Source organism: Stereum hirsutum, assembly GCF_000264905.1.
Source record: "Stereum hirsutum FP-91666 SS1 unplaced genomic scaffold STEHIscaffold_18, whole genome shotgun sequence".
Classification (NCBI taxonomy): Eukaryota; Fungi; Basidiomycota; class Agaricomycetes; order Russulales; family Stereaceae; genus Stereum; species Stereum hirsutum.
In genome coordinates this window covers 940,501-959,226 of record NW_006763148.1, presented here as the reverse complement: position 1 = coordinate 959,226, position 18,726 = coordinate 940,501, and the positions used below count along the sequence as shown (strand labels likewise).

The window sequence follows — 18,726 nt, the reverse complement described above, 5'->3', positions numbered from 1 at the left end:
CCTTAGGTGCCTAGCGTCGCTTCGTATGTTTCGCCTCGTCGCTGCTCTAGAACACTCTGGACATGCGCCGTCGTTCAGTATGAATCATTTATGTGGCTCATGGTATGCAAATCTGAACTACCAGTGCGCAGCGGCTATGTACATCCTTGCAGCCTCCATGACGATGCATGGTGTGATAACTCTAGCTGTATCCCAGGAATTCATGCCGCTATGGGCGCCATACTCCAAAAATACAACTCGATCGACCAACAACCTGGTGGCGGACATTCCAACAGAACAATGAGGCGAGTAATGGTGGCGGTATATGTGAACTACCCCGAACCCTGCCCATATATTATCTCCACCTTGCTTTTGCATTGCACTGGAGCCCCTTCGAGTTCATACCCACTACCAGAGCCCCTTCACAATCTCTCTGACCATGTCTCTGGCCAGCGTCCGTACTATGTTAGCCAATGCTACTCTCGATGAGCTCAGCGCTCAGCGCATGGCTCTGGGATTACCTGAGGGGCGTGTTGTGAACATCACTGCGAACGACATACCTCCCATGGGCATAACTGCTAGAGAGGCACTGGAGCGTGGCCTTCACGAGATGAAAGGGTGCAAGCAGCTGTTTGATGAGTGGGCGAATGTCCTTAGTCGGTGAGTCGAGCTGCAAGTCCTCTCGCCACTCTAATTCTTATTCGACCATTTTCGTCTCTTTATTCAGCTCACAATCTCAACACCCTGATACTCTCGAGTACGATCTTCGGGACATAATACACAAGCTCCAAGAGGACTCCTCCGAAGTCCTCTCTTGGACCGAAGGCATCCTCAGGTCTCATCGCACCCTAGCCTCTATCATGATAACGTCTCTTGAAGAGGCTCGTGAGACCGGAGAACTAGAGTATGACGAAGAGATCAAGACGCTCGCGCAGAACATCGAGAAGCACTCCGCGAGCGTTATCGAGAAGGTCGAAGTCATGCGTGGCGATGTCGATACCCTCATTGACAAAGTTCAGAGTAGCGTCATACGACCGCGGGAGAAATCGTTCGGAGAACGAGTCTGGTCGTGGATCAAGCACGCTGTATACTCGATAGGATGCGTCGTTGGTGGCTTTGCGGGTGTCATCTCGACTCTTCTTAGACCATTTTGGTCTCCGGGGTCTGATCTCATGTTCCGTGTGTCGAGTGTTGCCTTCTCTGCAGCGCAAGCTACGCCCGCCGGTAAGAACTCTCTCCTCTATTCTTAAACGGGGTTGATACTTATCTAGATACAATCAGAGTCGAACATGGAGTCATTCAGGCATATTCTTGAGGAGTTGCGCATCCGTCTTCAAGAGGAAGGAGACCGGGCACGGACCCACTTGATGGATTTCGCACAATCTCACGTTCTCTTCCAGTCCAAGTTAGCGACGGATGTTGACACAGTATTGAAGATGAACGCTAGGGAGGCGACAAGGGCTCTTCAGCGGTGGAGGGTTCGGTCAGCTGATCTGGACTTGATAGAATAATTTTATAATGGAGGCGTAGGTAAGGCGTAGGTATGCTTAATAGTGTGTCGCGTAGTTCACAGGTAGTCTCTGTGTTCATGCCATCCTAACTACTTATACAGACCTCTCGCCAGATATCCTTTCTGACATTCTGTTCGCCTCATGCATTTGATTGTAGATCGCCGAATGTGATGGTAGTGAATATTTCTTCATGGCCGTACCTACGTACGTTTCGTTCTCGGAACCTATGTGTTAACCTCATCTAGGCACGATGTACTTTGGGGACTAATATCCAATAATCAGAGCAGTGGGTAGTGAGCGAGGTCTATTAAGCACAGTGAGGATAGGATGCAGGATGACAAAAGAATGCCGGGGGGAGTGGGCAGATAGGAGCGCAAAAGAGTGTACGAGTATGGTATGTGTTCATAATGAGCGAGTAGAAGAGAAAAAAAAAACCAAACTGCGGCGAAATTGCCCTCTGAGCTGGTTCAAGTCTTCGAGAAGTGTTCAGGTCTTTTTGTGTCCATCTTAAGCATCCACAGCCGTTGTATTCGTCCAGCCCAGCACAGTCCCGTCCGCCGCCACCGCCGCCACACGCACATACGCCGGTGAGGTCGAGTTATCGTTCCAGGATGTCTCGAAGCCGGAGCGCGTGACGTTGAATTGGCCTGTAAGATTGGAAGCAGAAGGTCCAGAGAAGTAGGCGTAGGAAGTGACTTCGGTGGCACCGTTCCAGGAGACATAGACCGTCCTGCAGGGGCAGCAACGTGCATATGTCAGAATGGTGCGGTAGTACATGGAAAATGAGAAAGGGAGAGGCGTACAGGTCATCGCAAGAGCCGGTGACGGCAATGTCAGGGGATGTGGTAGGATTTCCAACCCAATTGGAGACTTTGTACGCGCGGTAGTTCTATACCAGCTCATGGAGTCAGTACGTTCAAGAGCACAGACGGTCCAGGTGGATTGTACCTGAAGCGGGCTGTTTCCTGTTTCACCGTCCATTCCGAACGTCGCGAAGAAGACCGTGGTACCATTCAGACTATAGATATATTCATTCAGCACGTTTCACGTCGGACACTGGTGCAAGAGATGGATGACTCACGTATACTCTGCGATCCAAGGATTGCTTCCGAAACCAACTACCACATTTCCGTTGTCGAGTACCTGCAATTACATTCTATATCGGCCCTCGTTTCTCGCAACACCACATGATCGAAGGTTCGAATGTGCAGAAATGGCTCACCTGGTTAGAACCTTGGCTGAGAGACCAGTTCTCTACGGACTCGAGGGGTAGGTATTGGTAGACGAGCGAGGCTGTGAGAGCCTCTTGGTTCACATCTAGATAAATACCCCGTGAGGTCTTCTCAAGATTTTCCACAGATTCGATGCCGTCGTCGCTATGTGCCAAAAATGCAGCGACTTGAGTGACATATAGATCAGGACAAAAGAAAAGCGTACAAGATAGACAGCTTAGTATCGCCCTCATGCCACCTGACGTGGTGTTGCCCGTAGAACCTTTAAAAGGAGCAAATAATCAACACTCAGCTCGTGGAGGACGAGTGACAGGAACAAACGAACGTTGATTCGGTGTCCAGGGTGAAGTTGGATGTCATCCCACCCAGTTTCCAGATGACCGCACCGTCATCTTTCGAGACCTTCATGATCTGACGGAAGTACCTGGAAACGCGGGGTCAAACGCGAAATTAGTGCGCACATTCTGGTTTTCTGAACCAGCGGTAGGAAATAGAGACCGTGAAGAGACCAAATAATCCCCATTCGAGTCCTTGGAGATCGAGTTGATGTGGTACGCGTCCCAAGCTGCCATGGTCGTCAAAGGTGCCCAAATCAGCGGAAATGGTCGTGATGGTAAAAAAAAATCGCCATAGAACATACGAGTGTCCGAGGTCGTGCCTACGTCGCCACTTATTGTCTCGTAACTCTCGTTGAGGGGCATATGGTCGACAGCGCTGGAGGGGATCACCCACGGTCACATTTTTTTGGCACTGTCGAGAGCTGGATGACCGTACCTCCAGTTGAACAGCACCATTCCGTCTGCAATACTGACTTCTTGAAACCCGGAAGCCAAGAGCCATCCAGAAGAAGAGCCCCCCACCGAGCTGAGGTCCTGTTGGATAGGATAGAACGTCGTCATGATAGCGGTGCTGTTGGTATCATTAGGAATATGCAGCTGAGACAATATTCGTCAAGTTATTAGACAACAACGCATCATAATATAGAACGGCGCGTGCCTCGTGCATGTCAGAACCAGTCGTAGAGTTGCAAGTTGGAGTGTATATCGTTGTGTACGTGCTGTCTAAGACATTTCCCTGAAAACGACGGGTGTTAACTCCACTAGTAGGTTTTGATCGGTGAAATAAAGCATGCCTGTCCTGAACCATACCCTGCACTATTCTTCGTCCCATTCCAGACGGTCAACACCGTCTCTCCGTTGACCGTTTGAACGTTCAGGTCCATGCAGTCCCCGACATCGGACCCAAACCAGACAAGTTCACCGTTTTCGTCGTAGATGGTTGGCCCCGGAACTTCGACGTCGGTACCAGTCGGGCAAGTCAGAAAGTAGGTTTTGGACTCAATGGTGTTGTAAGGAACCTGAATAACGAGAGGGACATTGACAATGTCGGTGGATTGGTACTACAGGTCGGTGAAGATGAGAATGTCTCAGTAAGGTAACCTGAGATCCGAGGCAGTCAATAGAGCAGGCGTACCCTTGTCGTGAATGTCGAGTGCGCCAAGAGGATTTTGCTACCAAACAGTAGCGACAGAAAAAGAGTGGAATGCCACAGAGACATGCTAGATGTTTGTAGACGTCGAGAGTTTACTCGATAGTTTGCTGAAAATGAAAGTGTATGAGAGAGCTTCAAACGTTAGTCCTCCGTCCGAGAGAGAAGGCCGTCTATATATATGCCCCTGCCTCTGATATGTGTAGCATATTTCCTTCCGACTCATCGAAAGATCATTCATGTGTGCACCCGCGGAGATGAAGCGAGCAAACCGGTCGGCACCTGTGTGGCATGCGAGTGCACATCAAGACTTACACATACCTACAAGGAGAGGGCAGGACAAGATGAAGCAGAGCGATGGTCGTCAAGAGCTTCCCATACATCGGTGATCCAACTTGAACATGAGAGCAGTCACGCTACCTTATTTTACCTTCTCCGTGAGCCCATTGTTATCGAGCCGTTGAAGCCGAGCAAATGGTTACGCTGAATTACGGCTGGCAAAACCAAAAAAAGAAAAGAAGGCAGGATTTCAAACAAAAGTTGCGTTCGCGCACCCTACAAACGCCACTAAAACACCTCGTCGCAAGCTGATGCATGATGGGTCAAAGTGTTACTAGTTAGTGCAGGGCCCAGGCAAACTTTTCTTGTTGCCAACTTGTTGCCGTTTGAACGCGCGTTTACGCGTTGTTTGTTCCTGTTTGTTCTTGCCAAACAGTGACCGTGACGGACTGAGAGGATCGAGAGTGGCGCGGTGTGTGGCGTCGCTGCGTTCCTGCAGTCTTCTGCCCATGCTCTATCAGAAATATCTACATGCCTTCGTCAAGATTGGACACGAACAGACAATATTATGCATTGTACTAAGTGACTCGAAACGCGTGGCAGATTAACAGCAACTGCGTCCAGTGCAACTCTGTGACCACCTCTCCCTATCCTCGAAGAAGTGCACACTTTCTCTTTCTTTTCCACCCATGGAGAGGACTTCATATTTCTCACCGGTCAGTCAACGGAGATAACACGGGCGCTGACAGTCATCTAAATATATGACGCCACTGCAGGCCGTTGCGGCACCAATGTGCCAACCACTCATAATGTTTCAGTAAGTTAGGGAAGCTGCATAAGCAAAAGTATACAGAGAAAATCTAAATGTCAAGAAGTCCATGAAATATCTAGACAGACATTCATAGGTAGGCAGGGATAGGTAGAATGAGGCTACGAAAGAAGAGAAAAGACGCCTCAGTCACGGTGTCCAATATTCAGCTCCAGGCCGGGCATAAAAGTAGGTAGCAGGCTGTAGAGAGCAGTCCATGGACATAGAGAAAAGATGGAAGGGGGAAGGGGGAAGGTATATGAAACGATTAGAGCAGTGGGTAGTGAGCGGGGTCTGTTAAGCACAGTGAGGATAGGATACAGTATGACAAATGGTTGTATTGTCGAGAGGGGGAGTGATGAGGGACGTAGTGGCCGAGGCAGCCAGACGTGGGGGGATGAGAGGGGTAATGGATGGGGAATGAGGGTATGGGAAGAGCAAGAAGATGCAAGGAGTAGAGGGCGGACGAGATCGAAATGGTATGAAAGGTGGTGAATTCCGAGAAAGAAAAAAGTCCGATGCACACGACCGATGAACGCAAGAACACATCAACGTCCTTCTGTCACCCAGACGGACGCCAATTCCACAGCTTAGTAGAAGTCGGATACGAGCGCATGCTCTCCCCGGATATTCATAAACGAATACTAGATCACAGATACGAATCCGTCAGTAAAGGGAGTAGAGACGCAGGAGGACCAACGCACCTCAGCCAACTCCGGCCCAACCCCCCTCACCAAATTCACATACACCAAATTCGGTTCCGTCCAAAACGGCCTCAAGCCCGCCTCTTCAAGATCCTTCCACCACCGCGCAAACTCAGCAAACTTTTCATGTCCATGCCTCGCGTGGATCTCGATCTGCAGTTGGCCGAAGGGAAGGACTGTGAGCGGCGGAGGAGGCGGTGGGAATGATGCATCGTGGGGATGGTGGTGATGATCGAGGTCGGACGAGTCAGGAGGGTTTGATGGAGGGAAAGGGTGCGGTGGCGGCGGCGGCGGTGCTGTTGCGTAGGCCTTGACGAGAGCAGCGAGAGCTTCGAATTCGGCGCCTTCGATATCGATTTTTAGGATGTCGATGAAGGTGTGGTCTGCACACGCAAAGTCAATCGAAATGTCGTGGTCAGACACTAAAATCGAGTGAGCGAAAGGGCAAACAGCGAAACGCACTGTTCATCTCCATGAGCGACTGAAGCGTGTAGAACTTCGGATTGTCGTACTCCGAAGCCTTGTCTTCGCCAGCTAATCCAGCGGAGAGGAAGTGTGACCGTTTCTGAAGAGAAGGAATGAGTTCGATCTCCGGACCGAACTAGAACACGAGATCAAAGATCAGCCGGAGGCTATACATGAACTGATTTAGGTGGTGAAAGGGGTGAATGATATGTACCTCGTTGACGCTGAAGTCGTACCCCCAAACTTGACAGCCAGGCGCGCGCTCGAGCAAGGCGGCTTCAAATGATGATTCTCCATTTATGCCTGGTATGCGTGTCGGGTTAGGAACAGCGGAATAGCAGAAGAAAAGTCGGGAAGGAAAGGACTGACCAAACGAGTAGATCACACATTCCTGCTGCTCAGCGACACGATCCATGCCACAGACCCACTTACCACCATCCCCACGCATACCGATACGCTCGACCCGATGAGGGCACTGGAACGACGGGATAAAGTAATCCCACAGGGTGTAGAACTCGCCATGCGAGGGGAATCTACAACGACGAGAAGATACGGGTCGAAGGTCAGTTTCAAGCAGGACAAGGCACAGGGGCAATGAACGCACGGGTCGACTTGCCCCTCTCCAGGGCCCCACTTCTCAATCAACTCCTGCCTCTCCCTGACACTTTCTTGGTACCTCTCGTCCTCCTCCCACAGCCACCTCTTCAACAGACTTGGTCCTCTGCTACCCCCCTCACCGAAACCGAAGCCAAGTCCCCAAGGCCTATGCGGCCCGGGACCGCTTCGGAAGAAGGCTGGTGGCGGTGGTGGGGAGTATGGAGAGGAGAGATAGACGAGAGCGGTAAAGCAGACGCCCGCGACAATAGTAAGCGCAGAGCGAGAATATTTGCGAGACATTGTTTGAGTCCTTAGACTTGTTACTAAGGAGGGATATTGCGTCGAGATCAAAATTCGAATGCGCTGGAACACGGTTGAGAGTAAGCAGCAGACCAAAAGAGGGACTGGAAGACGAGGGCAGACGAAGTCGGGGCGCAGTGAAACCGTGCGGTTGTGGTGAGGAAGGGGAGAGTCGCGGGACGTACGGGACAAAGATCGAAACGATCAGAAAGGAGGGTGCAGCACGTTCTATATGTGTTGCTGCCTCACAGTAAGTACACCGATGACGGAGGATGTAGCGTAGCCGACCGAAGCGATAGTGGGGGAGACTCACAGAGGGCTTCGCCACCGTCGTGGTGAGTTCAAGACGTGATGACGGAGGATGACCTGTGATTAATTCTCAAGGCCTCGGAGCGCTACTGCTGTCCGCCTTGTGGGCAAGGTTATAGGGTGATGATAAGAGAGGAAAATGAACCTTCTGGCACGAATAGCTCGGCACAGCAACTGTGAGAGAGGAGAGCAGTTGGTGAGAGGTAAAGACAGACGAGCGGAGGGAATCGCAGGCAATGCAAGCTGAGAGAAAAGGAACAAAGGAGGGTGCGGTGCGCTCGGGTGTTGCACTGATTGTTGTTGGTGGAGAAGGCGGACGAACAAGGGGACGAAGCAGATGATACGTACCGCGCTCGCATCTAGTCCCCCACAGGCACAACAATTTACGACGATGTTATGGAGATGTCACCCGAAGGCCATCACTGCAACGGGGAACTGTTTCCGGCCAGACGATGGGTGCCCTTGCGAATCTGGGGTTCACGACGTCATCGTCTCGGAGCCTCAAGAGAACGAAGATGTTTTCCAAGAGCTTTCGGTGCGTGAACTCGCTCAATCACTGATACCGGGACCCTTGTGATGTTGAGCGTTGACTGAAATCAAATACAGCTGTACCCTCTGTGATCCTGACCGGAAACTCTTCGTCGAACCTTGCCAAAAGTGAGAGCTCGAGCGCCGAGCGGTGGAGTTCGAAGCATGTATGATTGATCGACGATGGACGATCTCGGCATTTGCCGGAGGGAGGGCCTGTCCTCGTCAACTGCAAGTGCTCGTCATGGTCGGCTTCGCCGTGGGTGCACCTCTCGAGGGCCACCGACGTGCTATTGCGGCTCGTTTCGCTGGAGTTGGTTTACGAGTCTGTCGTTCGCATCAGTCCCGTGAAAGACGTAGTCAAAAACTTTCCATTCCTCGACAATCATCTCTTCGGTACCTTCAATTTTGCGAGACATGTACTAAAATATCATCAGCATGAACATGCAGACTGTCGTATCGTATCGTAGCGTATAATATTGATGAGGGAAGAGCATTGCCAAATATATGCAGAACGTGCAAAAGTAATAGAGGAAGAACGAGAACGCCTGCTGAGCAATGAACATATATGAAACATAAAGACTAAGAGTAAGAACGAACTCGCGACGAAGTAGAGCAAGAACGAAGAAGAAAGAATGAAGGTCCAAGAGAGATGAACAAGAATAAGGATATGTACTATGATTGAGATGAGTGGAATGAGAACACTTCATGCTTCATGATTACTTCTGCGCCACAGGATGTCTGGGCCACAATGTCCCACGTCCCACGCCACACGACTATACAATCATCGATATCGAGACCAGGAACAGGACCTCCTCGAGCACCCATCACCTCACGAACACCTCACTCCTCCCAATCAACTTCCCAGACCTTCCCTCCCACCTCTTCAACCCTCACCTGCTTCCCCTTCGCCCCACTCTTCGCCTTGCCTCCTCTCCTCCCTCTCCCACCACCTGATGTCGATGCACCGCCAGAAGGCAACGTAACAGGAGCCCAATAATACTGCTTATATTTCATCGTTTCTTTCCTCTTATTTGGGCGAGGCATGAGGCTTGTGAGGAGCGCGGCACGGTCTGAGTCTGGGTCGAAAGAGGCGTTGTAGAAATATGATGGGGGAAGGTGCTGCGAAGGTCAAGCCCAGCATGAGTATTTGTCGGTAAAATCGAGGAAGGCCGCAGAAGCAATAAAGAGAAGAATGACGACTCACCTCCCCCGAACTCTCCACAACACCAAACACGCCCCTCTCAACACCCCATACCAACACGCCTTCCGCCCCCACCTGCGCAGCACTCCCTTCGTCTGCACCCTCCGCCTCAACAGCAACAGACCTCGACCTCCTCCCCATATCTCCCTCAACATCCCCATCAGCAAGCAACCTCCTCGCACCCGGATGTCTTCCCTCGACCTCCCTCACCAAAGCTTTCTTCGTCATGCTCGAAGCTCTAGCGAGTGCCAGAGCCTCGACGAGCATCCCGAGGAGTTCAGGGTTCGGACAGGGGTTTATGAGGTCGAGTTCGGCGTGGGAGGGCTTTTTGAGTTCTGATTTGGACTTCTTAGACTTCGAAGGGAGCGAGGAAGATGGGGATGAAGACCGAGAAGAGGAGGACGAGCGAGATGAGGAATCGGAGTCGGTGTCAGATTCGGAGGGTGAAGGGCTCGGGGTACGTGGTTTGCGTTTCGCCTTGGTCTTTGCATGTGGACGGCCGGGTTTCTTGTTCGCAGGGACAGAGGACTTCCTTGGACGAAGGTCTTCGTCTTCGCTTTCTACAACAGCGATAGACTTCTTCACATCCTCGACTTCATCATCCTCGTCATCAGAAAGTATGACCCTCGACTTCTTGGTTCGTTTCACATTCCCAATAGGCGAGACTTTCCTCTTCGTTCCCTTAGAAGCAGCTACTTCTTGCTCTGCATTGACTTTAGCCTTCTTCTCCCGACCATGTTCGTCGTTCAAATCATCCACAGACTTCCGCTTCTGCGCTTGGACTGTAGAGGGCTTTGTGGCTGGAATAGGCGCTGGTGAGTCACGAACGGAAGTGCAGACGGGGATGGAGAATGGGCGAGGCGACCCAGGCGGTGATGAAAGTGGCGACGTGGGTGCGGGCGTCTGGGCGCGTACGGGCTCGATCTCGATAGCGAATTCGACCTTCGGGTCCTGGTCGACAACAGCAATACCAACGCCCTCAACCTCCTCGTCAGCGCGCGCCGCCGGTGCCAGGATAGGCGACGAACACGGCGGTGTCGACAACGGACTCGCGGCACGAAGGTGCTCGTTCATATCCACATTGGGTTCTGAACGGGAGACTGGGATAGCGCGGCCTTCTGAATGAGGAATGGATGGCGCACGAGATTTGGGTTCTGAGAGAGACAGTGAGGGAGCACGAGACGCGACATGAGATTGGTGATGTGAAGGCGTGGGACTGCGGCTTGACGAATATGGACGAGGAAGTGGACGCTCAAGTCGCGATGGCTGAGATAGCAAAGACGCTGATTGAACGGGAGGAGTGGACCGGAGAACGGCTGAAGGCGATGATGTACGCTGAAGTCGTACGAGACGGTTGAAGGTCAAAATCAATCACACCGTAAATCGAACGAGAGAGTAGCGGACGAACCTGTACATGAACCTCGGCGGCCGCTGCTACCACTTCCGTCCTGATCTCCACCTCATGAGGGACGGAGATAGATTCGTGCTCATAGAAATCCGTTTTCTCCGTAACCGTCTCAGACTCGTCTCCTCTTTCCTCTCCTTTGACGCCCACCTTCGCATTGACCAAGTCTGATGTCAGACCACCGTCATCCCCAGTCTCTGCTTCCAACACTCTCGGAACGATCTCCGGCTCCACCTTCGCGCTCGAAGGCAGAGTCATCTCTGACGGAGACGCATCGCGTTGAATGACGAACGGAGAAATCTACCACGAGGCCAAACAAGAGCAGTCAGCAGACCGCATATTGCAAAACCGAAGTCGAAAAAGCAACATGGCAGGGAAAGGATAGGGGCAGAATGGTAGGAACGAGGCAGGAAAGCGGGCGTAGAGAAGTGTACCTCGTGTGATTCGAGATTGGCCTGGATAGACGAGGGAACATCGGATTCTTGCACGAGTGCGCCCGCGCTCGCGTCCAGACGAGCGAGCGGAGACGAAGACCGCACACGTAGACTATTCGGAGAGGAGGCGCGTGACCGCGCGTCTACATCTGGTTCTTCGGCTGCAAGCTGACTGGCGTCTGAGAACGGGGACGAGGGTGGGAGGGTGGAGTTTGAGTAGGAGCGTGAGTGGGCACGAGGGTGTAAAGCCGTAGGTGCAGCAGGTGTACAGGCCGTAGCAGACGTCAGAGGCTTGAAATCGTGAATATCGTCACCGCCCGCATCATCGTTGACATTCGTATCAGTTCGTAAATTCGTAGACTCTGATGGATGAGGAATCGCATGTGCAGCCTTGTTGGAATTGGAGGGACGCGAGTTGATAAGATGGGAGTCGTGGAGTGGAGGAAGACGAACTGCAGAATTAAATACGGTTATTGGTGACGGAGATGATGATGTAGACGCTTTGCTGGCGTTGACGGCATTGGTGGCAGTGACTATGGGATGACGATTTGCGTAAGGATCCGTTGGAGGTGTGACGTGGCGAGCGGTATGTTGAGGCAATTTTGACAAGCGATAGGAGGAACCATGAACGTCGGGCGCAGAAAGCGGAGGAATAGATGTCGAGCGAGCGGAGTGCAAAGGTTCGACTTCTTGAATGGGTGCCGGAGACTTGGCATGAGGTTGAATGTCAGAGTTATCGATAAGGGATGGCTTCGACGCCACTACATCAATAACTGGGAGGGTGTACGAATCTGAAGAGGGGTAAGAGCGGGACGGAGCTCGGGAAGTGTAGACAGGAAGAGGTTCTGGAGAGGGTGTACGGAGGAGACCTGCTAGTGCAGGTGGGCGAGGATGATGGCGGCGGACGGGCGTCTGAGGAGCCGGAAGAGGCTGCGGTTGGTGCTGTTGAATTGGGAAATCGGGTGAACTGAGTGGGGGTGAACGCGAGGAGGACGTCGACGAGAAACGGGGGTAGGCGTGCAGTGCGAGTAGTGCAGTTGCTATATCCACGTCCTGAGCCTTCTGAGTTCTTGGAGAATTTGAGAAATAGGAGGTTTGAGGGCGAGTGGTAATCGGGTTGTGGAACGGAAACGTATCGCGAGCCGGGGATGAAAGTACGTCTGGATCGTGCTCTGGATCTGTGTCCAATGGTGTTGAAGACGGCGAGTGCGGACGAGACGAGGACGAGTGGAGAGTGAGAGCATCATCGGAGACGAGCGGGGGCAGCTCGAGCGAGTCGCTGAAGTCAGACTGGGACCACGCTCTTTGGCTCGGCAGCGTTAGTTTTTCGCGAGCACCGTACAAAGACATCGAGTGCGTCGGAGACGACTTGAACGGCGACGACGACGGCGGAGAATAGCCGTCGTAATACGCGTCTGTGGGGGCCATGGTGAGGAAGCGCGGGGATGGTGGTGGACGAGATGAAAGACGAGCACAAGACGGAGGTGCAGACCAGAGCGCCGAGGAGCCGCCCGGCGAATGCCGAGCGCATCAACGAAATCACGCGGTCAACAAGGCCGTCGCGTCGCGCCAATCGCAATCACGCCATGACGCGGTCCTCCAAAGTCGCCCGGAGCCCCGCTCGACGGCGACAATGATAACTCCACTCTCCTTTGCTGCTTTCTCACCATCGATAGCTAGGACTCTCGCTCGTACACCCACCAGACGACTTTTTTCTACTCGCTCGATAGTCAACATGCCTCGCACCGCTGAGACAGCTGGCTTCCGTGTATGTCTGCTCGATGTTCTTCGGCCGATAAGTTCGTGAATTGAGGATGCTGTAACAGCTCAATCATACCATGCTCCGGATCAAAGATCCCAAAGTCTCTCTCGCCTTCTACACCGACGTACGTACTCTTCTTACCTCAACCCACGACATTCACTTTGATGCATGAATTCGGTCTTTAGGTGATCGGGATGGACTTTGTCTCTGGTATTCGTTCTGCTGTCTGTTCATACGCACGGCCGGCCTGATCGCAGTGTCTGCTAACGATACACAGCCCACGACGGCCCCGACTTTACCAATTACTTCCTAACCTTCGACCACTCTGGCGGCAAGCTCACCGCCGAGGAGAAGGAGGAAGACCGTCTCAACCGTGAAGGTAAATTCATTCCTTCCACCCATCACAATCCCTTCCTATACTCATCTCACATTCTCATCGCTCCCACTCTACCTTTCCCACTTCCGCCATACACCCCCCTTCCCCACTAGGCGTCCTCGAACTCTGCCACAACCACGGCACCGAATCCCTCGAATCCACTCCCTACCACAACGGCAACAAAGAACCGCGCGGATTCGGGCACATCGCCATCACCGTCGACGACGTCAACGCCGCCTGCGAGCGGTTCGAGAAGCTCGGCGTGCCGTTCCAGAAGAAGTTGTCGGACGGGCGGATGAAGCATATTGCGTTTATCTTGGATCCGGATGGCTACTGGATTGAAGTGGTGAGTTTTTTTTTGCCTGGGATCTTTGAAGTCTTAAATGTGCACCTTCGGCCTGGCACTTGTGGGTGTGGGCGATGGGGCCGAAAGGACGTGGGGTAAGATGACTCTGGACTGTCACTAACGTTTATGAACGCAACACAGCTCCAGAACAACAAGGCCAAGGCGAAGACCGACTGATCTCGACACGAAGCGAAACGAATTGGTGGAGAAGAAGTTCACTGTACCAGAAATGCGATATAGATACCATGTAGCCTTTCGGAGTCCCGTGTAGCGAGTGTTTGTGGAACGTGAATGTAACAGTACGTCTGCCGTTTGTCCGTCTGTCAGTCGAGCGATCCGGAGTAGTCAGCGGAGAACATGAGCGAGTGTACGATGCCGGACGTCGGACGAGTTCGTACACCCGAGACATACCACGGATTCTGTCACTCAGAACGCACGAACGGTACTTCTGTTCGCTGGTCTGCGACTCGTATCTCATTATACTTCCGAAAGATACATCGTCTGCCATGTCGCGGCCTTGTGCCCTAACACATCCGTAGCAAAATGAGCTAGCGGAAATCGGTGTTCGGTTGTTGTGTTATGTTGTCAGATCTCTGTGAGGTTATTGTTTCTGACATCTTCTACGCATCTTTGATGCTCAGAGGTTATGAATTTGTTCATTCCTCGTTCTGTGTCGGTGTAGCGCCGGTATATACGTGAAGTGACATGAAGACTTCCAACGCAAGGAAGGCATTGAGCGAGCATGCTATTGAATCCCGGTTCTGGTCGCACTTGGAGCAGATTGAAAGAGCTTACTCTGAGCAAACTGCCGTCGCCATATCTCGAGCCGTAGAAGCCTTGTACACGACTTGTTCTGCAGGCTCTCTCCCCTGCTTGATATCACACTGGAACTACGGCTGAGCTGAATCAACAACTGAGATTTGACTGAGATTCATAGCCCGTGCTAAAATGCAAGATATGTGGTACATCGTTGTGAACAAGGTCAACTAGTTCATACAAGATGATCAAGAAATGAGGAAAGGCTTAAATGTCAAGTATGTGGATTTTGTAGATGTAAGAGTTTGGGAACGATATTGAATATAGGAACATGGGAATCTAGTATATTCCCCTGAGTCCAAGCTGTCAAGATATGCTCAAGAAAGAATTGAAACTAAGAAAGACCATGGTGGAATGGCTCTAGTTGTGTGTGTTGGTTGTGTTTGGCAAAGGATGTGGTACAGTTTGGCCGGTAAGCTGCTTGTAACTACCTCTATGATCACCATGTCTGTGTTAGTGAGTGTATATCATCTGCAGAGAATAGAGATAGATATAGCAACTGACCTTAAGCCATGTTACTAACATTACTTCCGGAGCGAGATGGCCCTGCGTTGGGCACTTCTCTTTGGATGGGCACCATCTCAATATCTGCTCCAGGCTCTTCATCATAGACCTGTCATCATCATATCTTTTAGTGATTTGAACAGAGATATGGGAGAAGGTCTACTTACGACTGGGACAAGTGTAGTCGTCCCATCTCCTGCATGAGTACCCATTCGGTCTGCTTCTTCCCCTAAGCCATCATCATTCAACTCCTCATCCTCATCAAACTGGGTGTTCCACCAGTCTGGGTCAAGGGGTGCTCCAATGTTACCAAGGACTCGATTTCGAACAGCCTCAGGTTCCCGTATATTGTTATTTTTGGAGTTTGTGGGAGTAGGTGGAACATTCATCATACGAAGATTGAGGTAAAGGCGGTTAACCAAAAGGTTTGGCATCCTGTAAATATTGTTAATACATATTGTGGAAAATTGTGTTCCTGTGGAACGTACAGAGTGAAATATGGTCCCAATATATCACTAACTAATCCTACAGCTTCGGTAGCATCCTATAAATGAATTAATAACTGGCACACAGTAACTCAGTAGAAGGATTGAGATTAAACAACTTGCATCAGAGATGGAGATCTGAGTAGCTCAATATTAGCTTTTATGCTACTCAAGCCATATACAGAAATACATACAAACTGAAGGACAATATTTGCAGCAGAAAAAAGAAATACCAAACTGATTGTAGATGATGATTAGGTGATTGTCAAAGGTATAAAATACTCCAATGATGTGAACTAACAGAAAGTATAGGCTTCCTGAAAGTGAAGTCAATAAATGATCTTATCATTGAAGCATAATGAATATTGATGCTTACCGTCTCTCAATATGACCTCTGCAATACTTATTCGGCCATGTCTACGCATCTCTACAGCATGCTGAAATGTCTTGAAGATAGTCACTCCAAATATAAATGAGTCAAACATCAAAGGAAGGATTGCAGTTGCAACAATGGCTGGTGCAAATGTGTGTCAAGTTAGAAAGTATAAACTCTAGAGGTGTGATATAAAACAAAGCCTACATCTTCATCTCAAGTAAGTTGTCAATAAAGCATATGATATATGTATATGACTCACTTATTAAATAAGGAACTACTAGGAGCTGTCAATGCGCACTGGGAAAACACCTCAAATTGTGTCCCTGTGGTTGAAAGGGCTACACCCATACTGGGGGTGAGTTTCTGATACCATTAGAGTCAATTATAGTAGTATCTTATTGTTGACCATGTTTTTTTTTTCACATACCCAAATATCAACCCCTAATCGTGGAAGTAGCATTGTCAATGCCAAGAGGAGAATGATCTTACTATGACCACATATAGCATAGACCCGAAGAGTGAATAACACTAGAATTTGAAGTAAGATAAAACTGGTGAGAAACACAGATCATTTTGCTTACTAACAGTTTGTAGCAATAATTGAGATCAGGTTTGTGGTGTCCAAGAAATGGTCCATTCCTTGGCAACTAAAATATATTATAAGTGGGTCATTTATAGTTTATCTATTGATGTATGTATTTGCAACCTACCTGCCATTACTGATAGAGCCAGGGCTTGTAAAGATAAAAGTGACAATAGTGCTGATTCCAACTGCGTAGCGGTTGATAAGAAATATGATAGCAGTCCCAGTCAGTGGTGTGGACCATGTGACAGTGATCTCCATGGGAAGTGTCTGAATAAAGTCAATGATCCACATAACTTATAAAAGAGCTATTACTGAGAAGGTCAAGGACTTTAAGGGCAGTCAACATACTTTGTGCAGAGAATTGTGTATAACCTGTGATGATCCTGTGAATAATCCTGTCAGAGCACATAATATAGAGTACAGTGCACAAACATACTCACCATAATTGATCTTCAGCAATAATGTCTTGTAATCCCACTGAGGATGACATGACCGGCAGAGGTGGTTTGTAAAGCTAGAGATCCTACTCTTATCTTGAGAACACCTTTATATATGTCTGCTGGTAGTTTGAACACAGCCTGTTCTTAGTCTCAAACAAATAATAAAATCATAGGACCAATATATCAAGAGGAGGATCAGATTACTAGATGGTGGCCATGGTTAATGCCACACTTGATTGTTGATAACTTGATTGAAAGTAATCATTTATGAGAATATGTGGTGATGCACGAGCATCCTTTAAGTGCAGCCATAACATGGTGAGATACACATATACTAGGTGAGAGCGGAAGGAAGGATGGGGATCACCACTGCTAAAACGAAAGAACAACAAAGCACGGAAAAGTATGGCTGAGACACTGAATTATCTTAGTGTACTCCGAGCACGACCGTCACAACAGTTTCATAAGACAAAGTTACCCGTAACGGAAGATGGAGACGGGGAGCACTGTAAATTTGGAACAAAATCTCGACCAACAAGATCGCCGTTCGCCCCAGCGCCCGACTCTGGCAATCACGATTCAGTGCATACATGGCCACTGCGTCAAATGGTCAACCCCTCCTCGCTCCGCTCTTCCAATACTCTTCTTAGCGGTCTCCTAAACTGGGAACTGAGGTGACGATGCCTCCAGCAGGTGAGACCCATCGTCAATTGGACATCAAGAGTGGTTTCATCAACAGGTCCATGGCCCGCACTCTAACTCGAAGTTCCCGACTTCGATCGATCCATACGACCAAATTAGACGGTATCATTCCCATCCCCACATCTCTCTATACCCCTATTCTGTTTCTCCCCACCGTGGTGTAGTATGAAGAAGTCACAGCCGGACATACATACATGCACACACCGTAGCCCTCACTGAGAGTTTCCTCGGCCGTATAAACCTATTCTTTCATCGCAGAGCATTTCCGTACTAGAATGACCTAATGGTCGCGCCGTGATGTGTGAGGATACACGGTTGAGCATATCCTCAAGTCGCCCCCAGTAGATTGTTGATAGTGGTCCTGGTAAAAAGATCGAGGAAGGGCCTGTAGTGGCATGAGCGAAGGGCTATTTCGTCGGCAAGTAGGGGCTAATGAGTACACTTGATTGTGGGCCGTCGAGCATTTGTGAGGTGATGAATCAAGTGCTGTTTTGGACGTTCTACCGAGCCTGAGCTCACCACTGTCTGAGAGTCTTCGTGGTAAATAGTATATAGAGCTGCCAGAGGATGTGCGCGCCGCCGACGGCGATTGAGGTGCCGCGTGTCTGTGAGATCGAGAATAGACGAAACACGATTGACGCACGGAAGGGTAGGAGTAGAAATGGCTGAGCACAGGGCAACCAGCATTGTCGTAGGCAGAAACCATTCCGTCGTGATAAACCTGAAGCTTGACGAAGTCACGAAGGAGGCTAACAACTTCGGAACTATCCGGGGCGAAGTCGCCAACTGGCCGGCACCCCTTGCACCCCTTGCTCAACATGCCATGGCGCTGGCGAATGTGCCACAACTTCGTCGTCATGTACCACACTATGAACGGCAGGTATATCCACAATAGAGATGAGATTATAGTATCCGTAAGTGGTATATATGAGTTCAATGAAGCATATTTCCAGACTGAGGTATACGACCGTACTGCAGGCATACAAAAAGGTAGATATAAGAAGGTAGAAAGCGACCACATGAGACAGAGGAGACAGAGATACGAGAGTGGAGAGCGCAAGGAAAATATAAGAAAGAAAACGAGAATCAC

General features: G+C 50.2%; 6 protein-coding genes across 6 annotated transcripts; 2 read left to right on the top strand and 4 right to left on the bottom strand.

Annotated features, from left to right (window-relative positions):
• Positions 1-418: 418 nt before the first annotated feature.
• On the top strand, positions 419-1,758 carry STEHIDRAFT_115341 (uncharacterized protein; the record flags this gene model as incomplete). Its single annotated transcript, XM_007309806.1, has 5 exons — positions 419-639; positions 707-1,203; positions 1,261-1,462; positions 1,648-1,694; positions 1,736-1,758. The coding sequence occupies 5 exons, from the start codon at positions 419-421 to the stop codon at positions 1,756-1,758; spliced, it is 990 nt and encodes a 329-aa protein (XP_007309868.1).
• A 239-nt stretch (positions 1,759-1,997) lies between these two features.
• Positions 1,998-4,279, bottom strand: STEHIDRAFT_115340 (uncharacterized protein; the record flags this gene model as incomplete). Its single annotated transcript, XM_007309805.1, has 12 exons — positions 1,998-2,220; positions 2,294-2,379; positions 2,439-2,508; positions 2,572-2,633; positions 2,713-2,866; positions 2,928-2,984; positions 3,048-3,133; positions 3,184-3,287; positions 3,363-3,436; positions 3,497-3,631; positions 3,871-4,121; positions 4,196-4,279. The coding sequence occupies 12 exons, from the start codon at positions 4,277-4,279 to the stop codon at positions 1,998-2,000; spliced, it is 1,386 nt and encodes a 461-aa protein (XP_007309867.1).
• A 988-nt stretch (positions 4,280-5,267) lies between these two features.
• On the bottom strand, positions 5,268-8,012 carry STEHIDRAFT_172201 (uncharacterized protein). Its single transcript, XM_007309804.1, has 8 exons — positions 7,677-8,012; positions 7,549-7,603; positions 7,071-7,426; positions 6,836-6,999; positions 6,681-6,769; positions 6,464-6,602; positions 6,002-6,384; positions 5,268-5,941 (listed from the first exon to the last, which is right to left on the bottom strand). Exons 3-8 carry the CDS (start codon positions 7,361-7,363, stop codon positions 5,888-5,890), a joined length of 1,122 nt encoding a protein of 373 aa, XP_007309866.1. The 5' UTR covers positions 7,364-7,426; positions 7,549-7,603; positions 7,677-8,012; the 3' UTR covers positions 5,268-5,887.
• Positions 8,013-8,603: 591 nt separating this feature from the next.
• On the bottom strand, positions 8,604-12,703 carry STEHIDRAFT_172200 (uncharacterized protein). Its single transcript, XM_007309803.1, has 4 exons — positions 11,244-12,703; positions 10,813-11,109; positions 9,408-10,739; positions 8,604-9,322 (listed from the first exon to the last, which is right to left on the bottom strand). The coding sequence occupies exons 1-4, from the start codon at positions 12,669-12,671 to the stop codon at positions 9,044-9,046; spliced, it is 3,336 nt and encodes a 1,111-aa protein (XP_007309865.1). The 5' UTR covers positions 12,672-12,703; the 3' UTR covers positions 8,604-9,043.
• Positions 12,704-12,947: 244 nt separating this feature from the next.
• Positions 12,948-14,037, top strand: STEHIDRAFT_142428 (glyoxalase I). The gene is made up of 6 exons (XM_007309802.1): positions 12,948-13,011; positions 13,070-13,129; positions 13,191-13,215; positions 13,283-13,384; positions 13,495-13,727; positions 13,869-14,037. Exons 1-6 carry the CDS (start codon positions 12,979-12,981, stop codon positions 13,902-13,904), a joined length of 489 nt encoding a protein of 162 aa, XP_007309864.1. The 5' UTR covers positions 12,948-12,978; the 3' UTR covers positions 13,905-14,037.
• A 1,011-nt stretch (positions 14,038-15,048) lies between these two features.
• STEHIDRAFT_115336 (uncharacterized protein) lies at positions 15,049-16,984 on the bottom strand (the record flags this gene model as incomplete). The annotated part of the gene is made up of 12 exons (XM_007309801.1): positions 15,049-15,156; positions 15,215-15,482; positions 15,536-15,591; positions 15,727-15,769; positions 15,834-15,849; positions 15,909-15,949; positions 16,168-16,271; positions 16,336-16,436; positions 16,494-16,555; positions 16,619-16,787; positions 16,843-16,889; positions 16,935-16,984. The coding sequence occupies 12 exons, from the start codon at positions 16,982-16,984 to the stop codon at positions 15,049-15,051; spliced, it is 1,065 nt and encodes a 354-aa protein (XP_007309863.1).
• Positions 16,985-18,726: the final 1,742 nt, after the last annotated feature.

Excerpts from the sequence above, each read along its gene's own strand:
- STEHIDRAFT_172201 (XM_007309804.1), bottom strand. The coding sequence starts at position 7,363 with ATGTCTCGCAAATATTCTCGCTCTGCGCTTACTATTGTCGCGGGCGTC. Across the intron at positions 6,770-6,835 it reads ATGTGTGATCTACTCGTTTG|GCATAAATGGAGAATCATCA; the intron begins GTCAGTCCTTTC and ends CACGCATACCAG. Across the intron at positions 5,942-6,001 it reads TTGGGCCGGAGTTGGCTGAG|TATTCGTTTATGAATATCCG; the intron begins GTGCGTTGGTCC and ends TCTGTGATCTAG.
- STEHIDRAFT_172200 (XM_007309803.1), bottom strand. The coding sequence starts at position 12,671 with ATGGCCCCCACAGACGCGTATTACGACGGCTATTCTCCGCCGTCGTCG. Across the intron at positions 11,110-11,243 it reads CCAATCTCGAATCACACGAG|ATTTCTCCGTTCGTCATTCA; the intron begins GTACACTTCTCT and ends GCCTCGTGGTAG. Across the intron at positions 9,323-9,407 it reads TTGTGGAGAGTTCGGGGGAG|CACCTTCCCCCATCATATTT; the intron begins GTGAGTCGTCAT and ends TGACCTTCGCAG.
- STEHIDRAFT_142428 (XM_007309802.1), top strand. The coding sequence starts at position 12,979 with ATGCCTCGCACCGCTGAGACAGCTGGCTTCCGT. Across the intron at positions 13,012-13,069 it reads CTGAGACAGCTGGCTTCCGT|CTCAATCATACCATGCTCCG; the intron begins GTATGTCTGCTC and ends ATGCTGTAACAG. Across the intron at positions 13,216-13,282 it reads CGGGATGGACTTTGTCTCTG|CCCACGACGGCCCCGACTTT; the intron begins GTATTCGTTCTG and ends AACGATACACAG.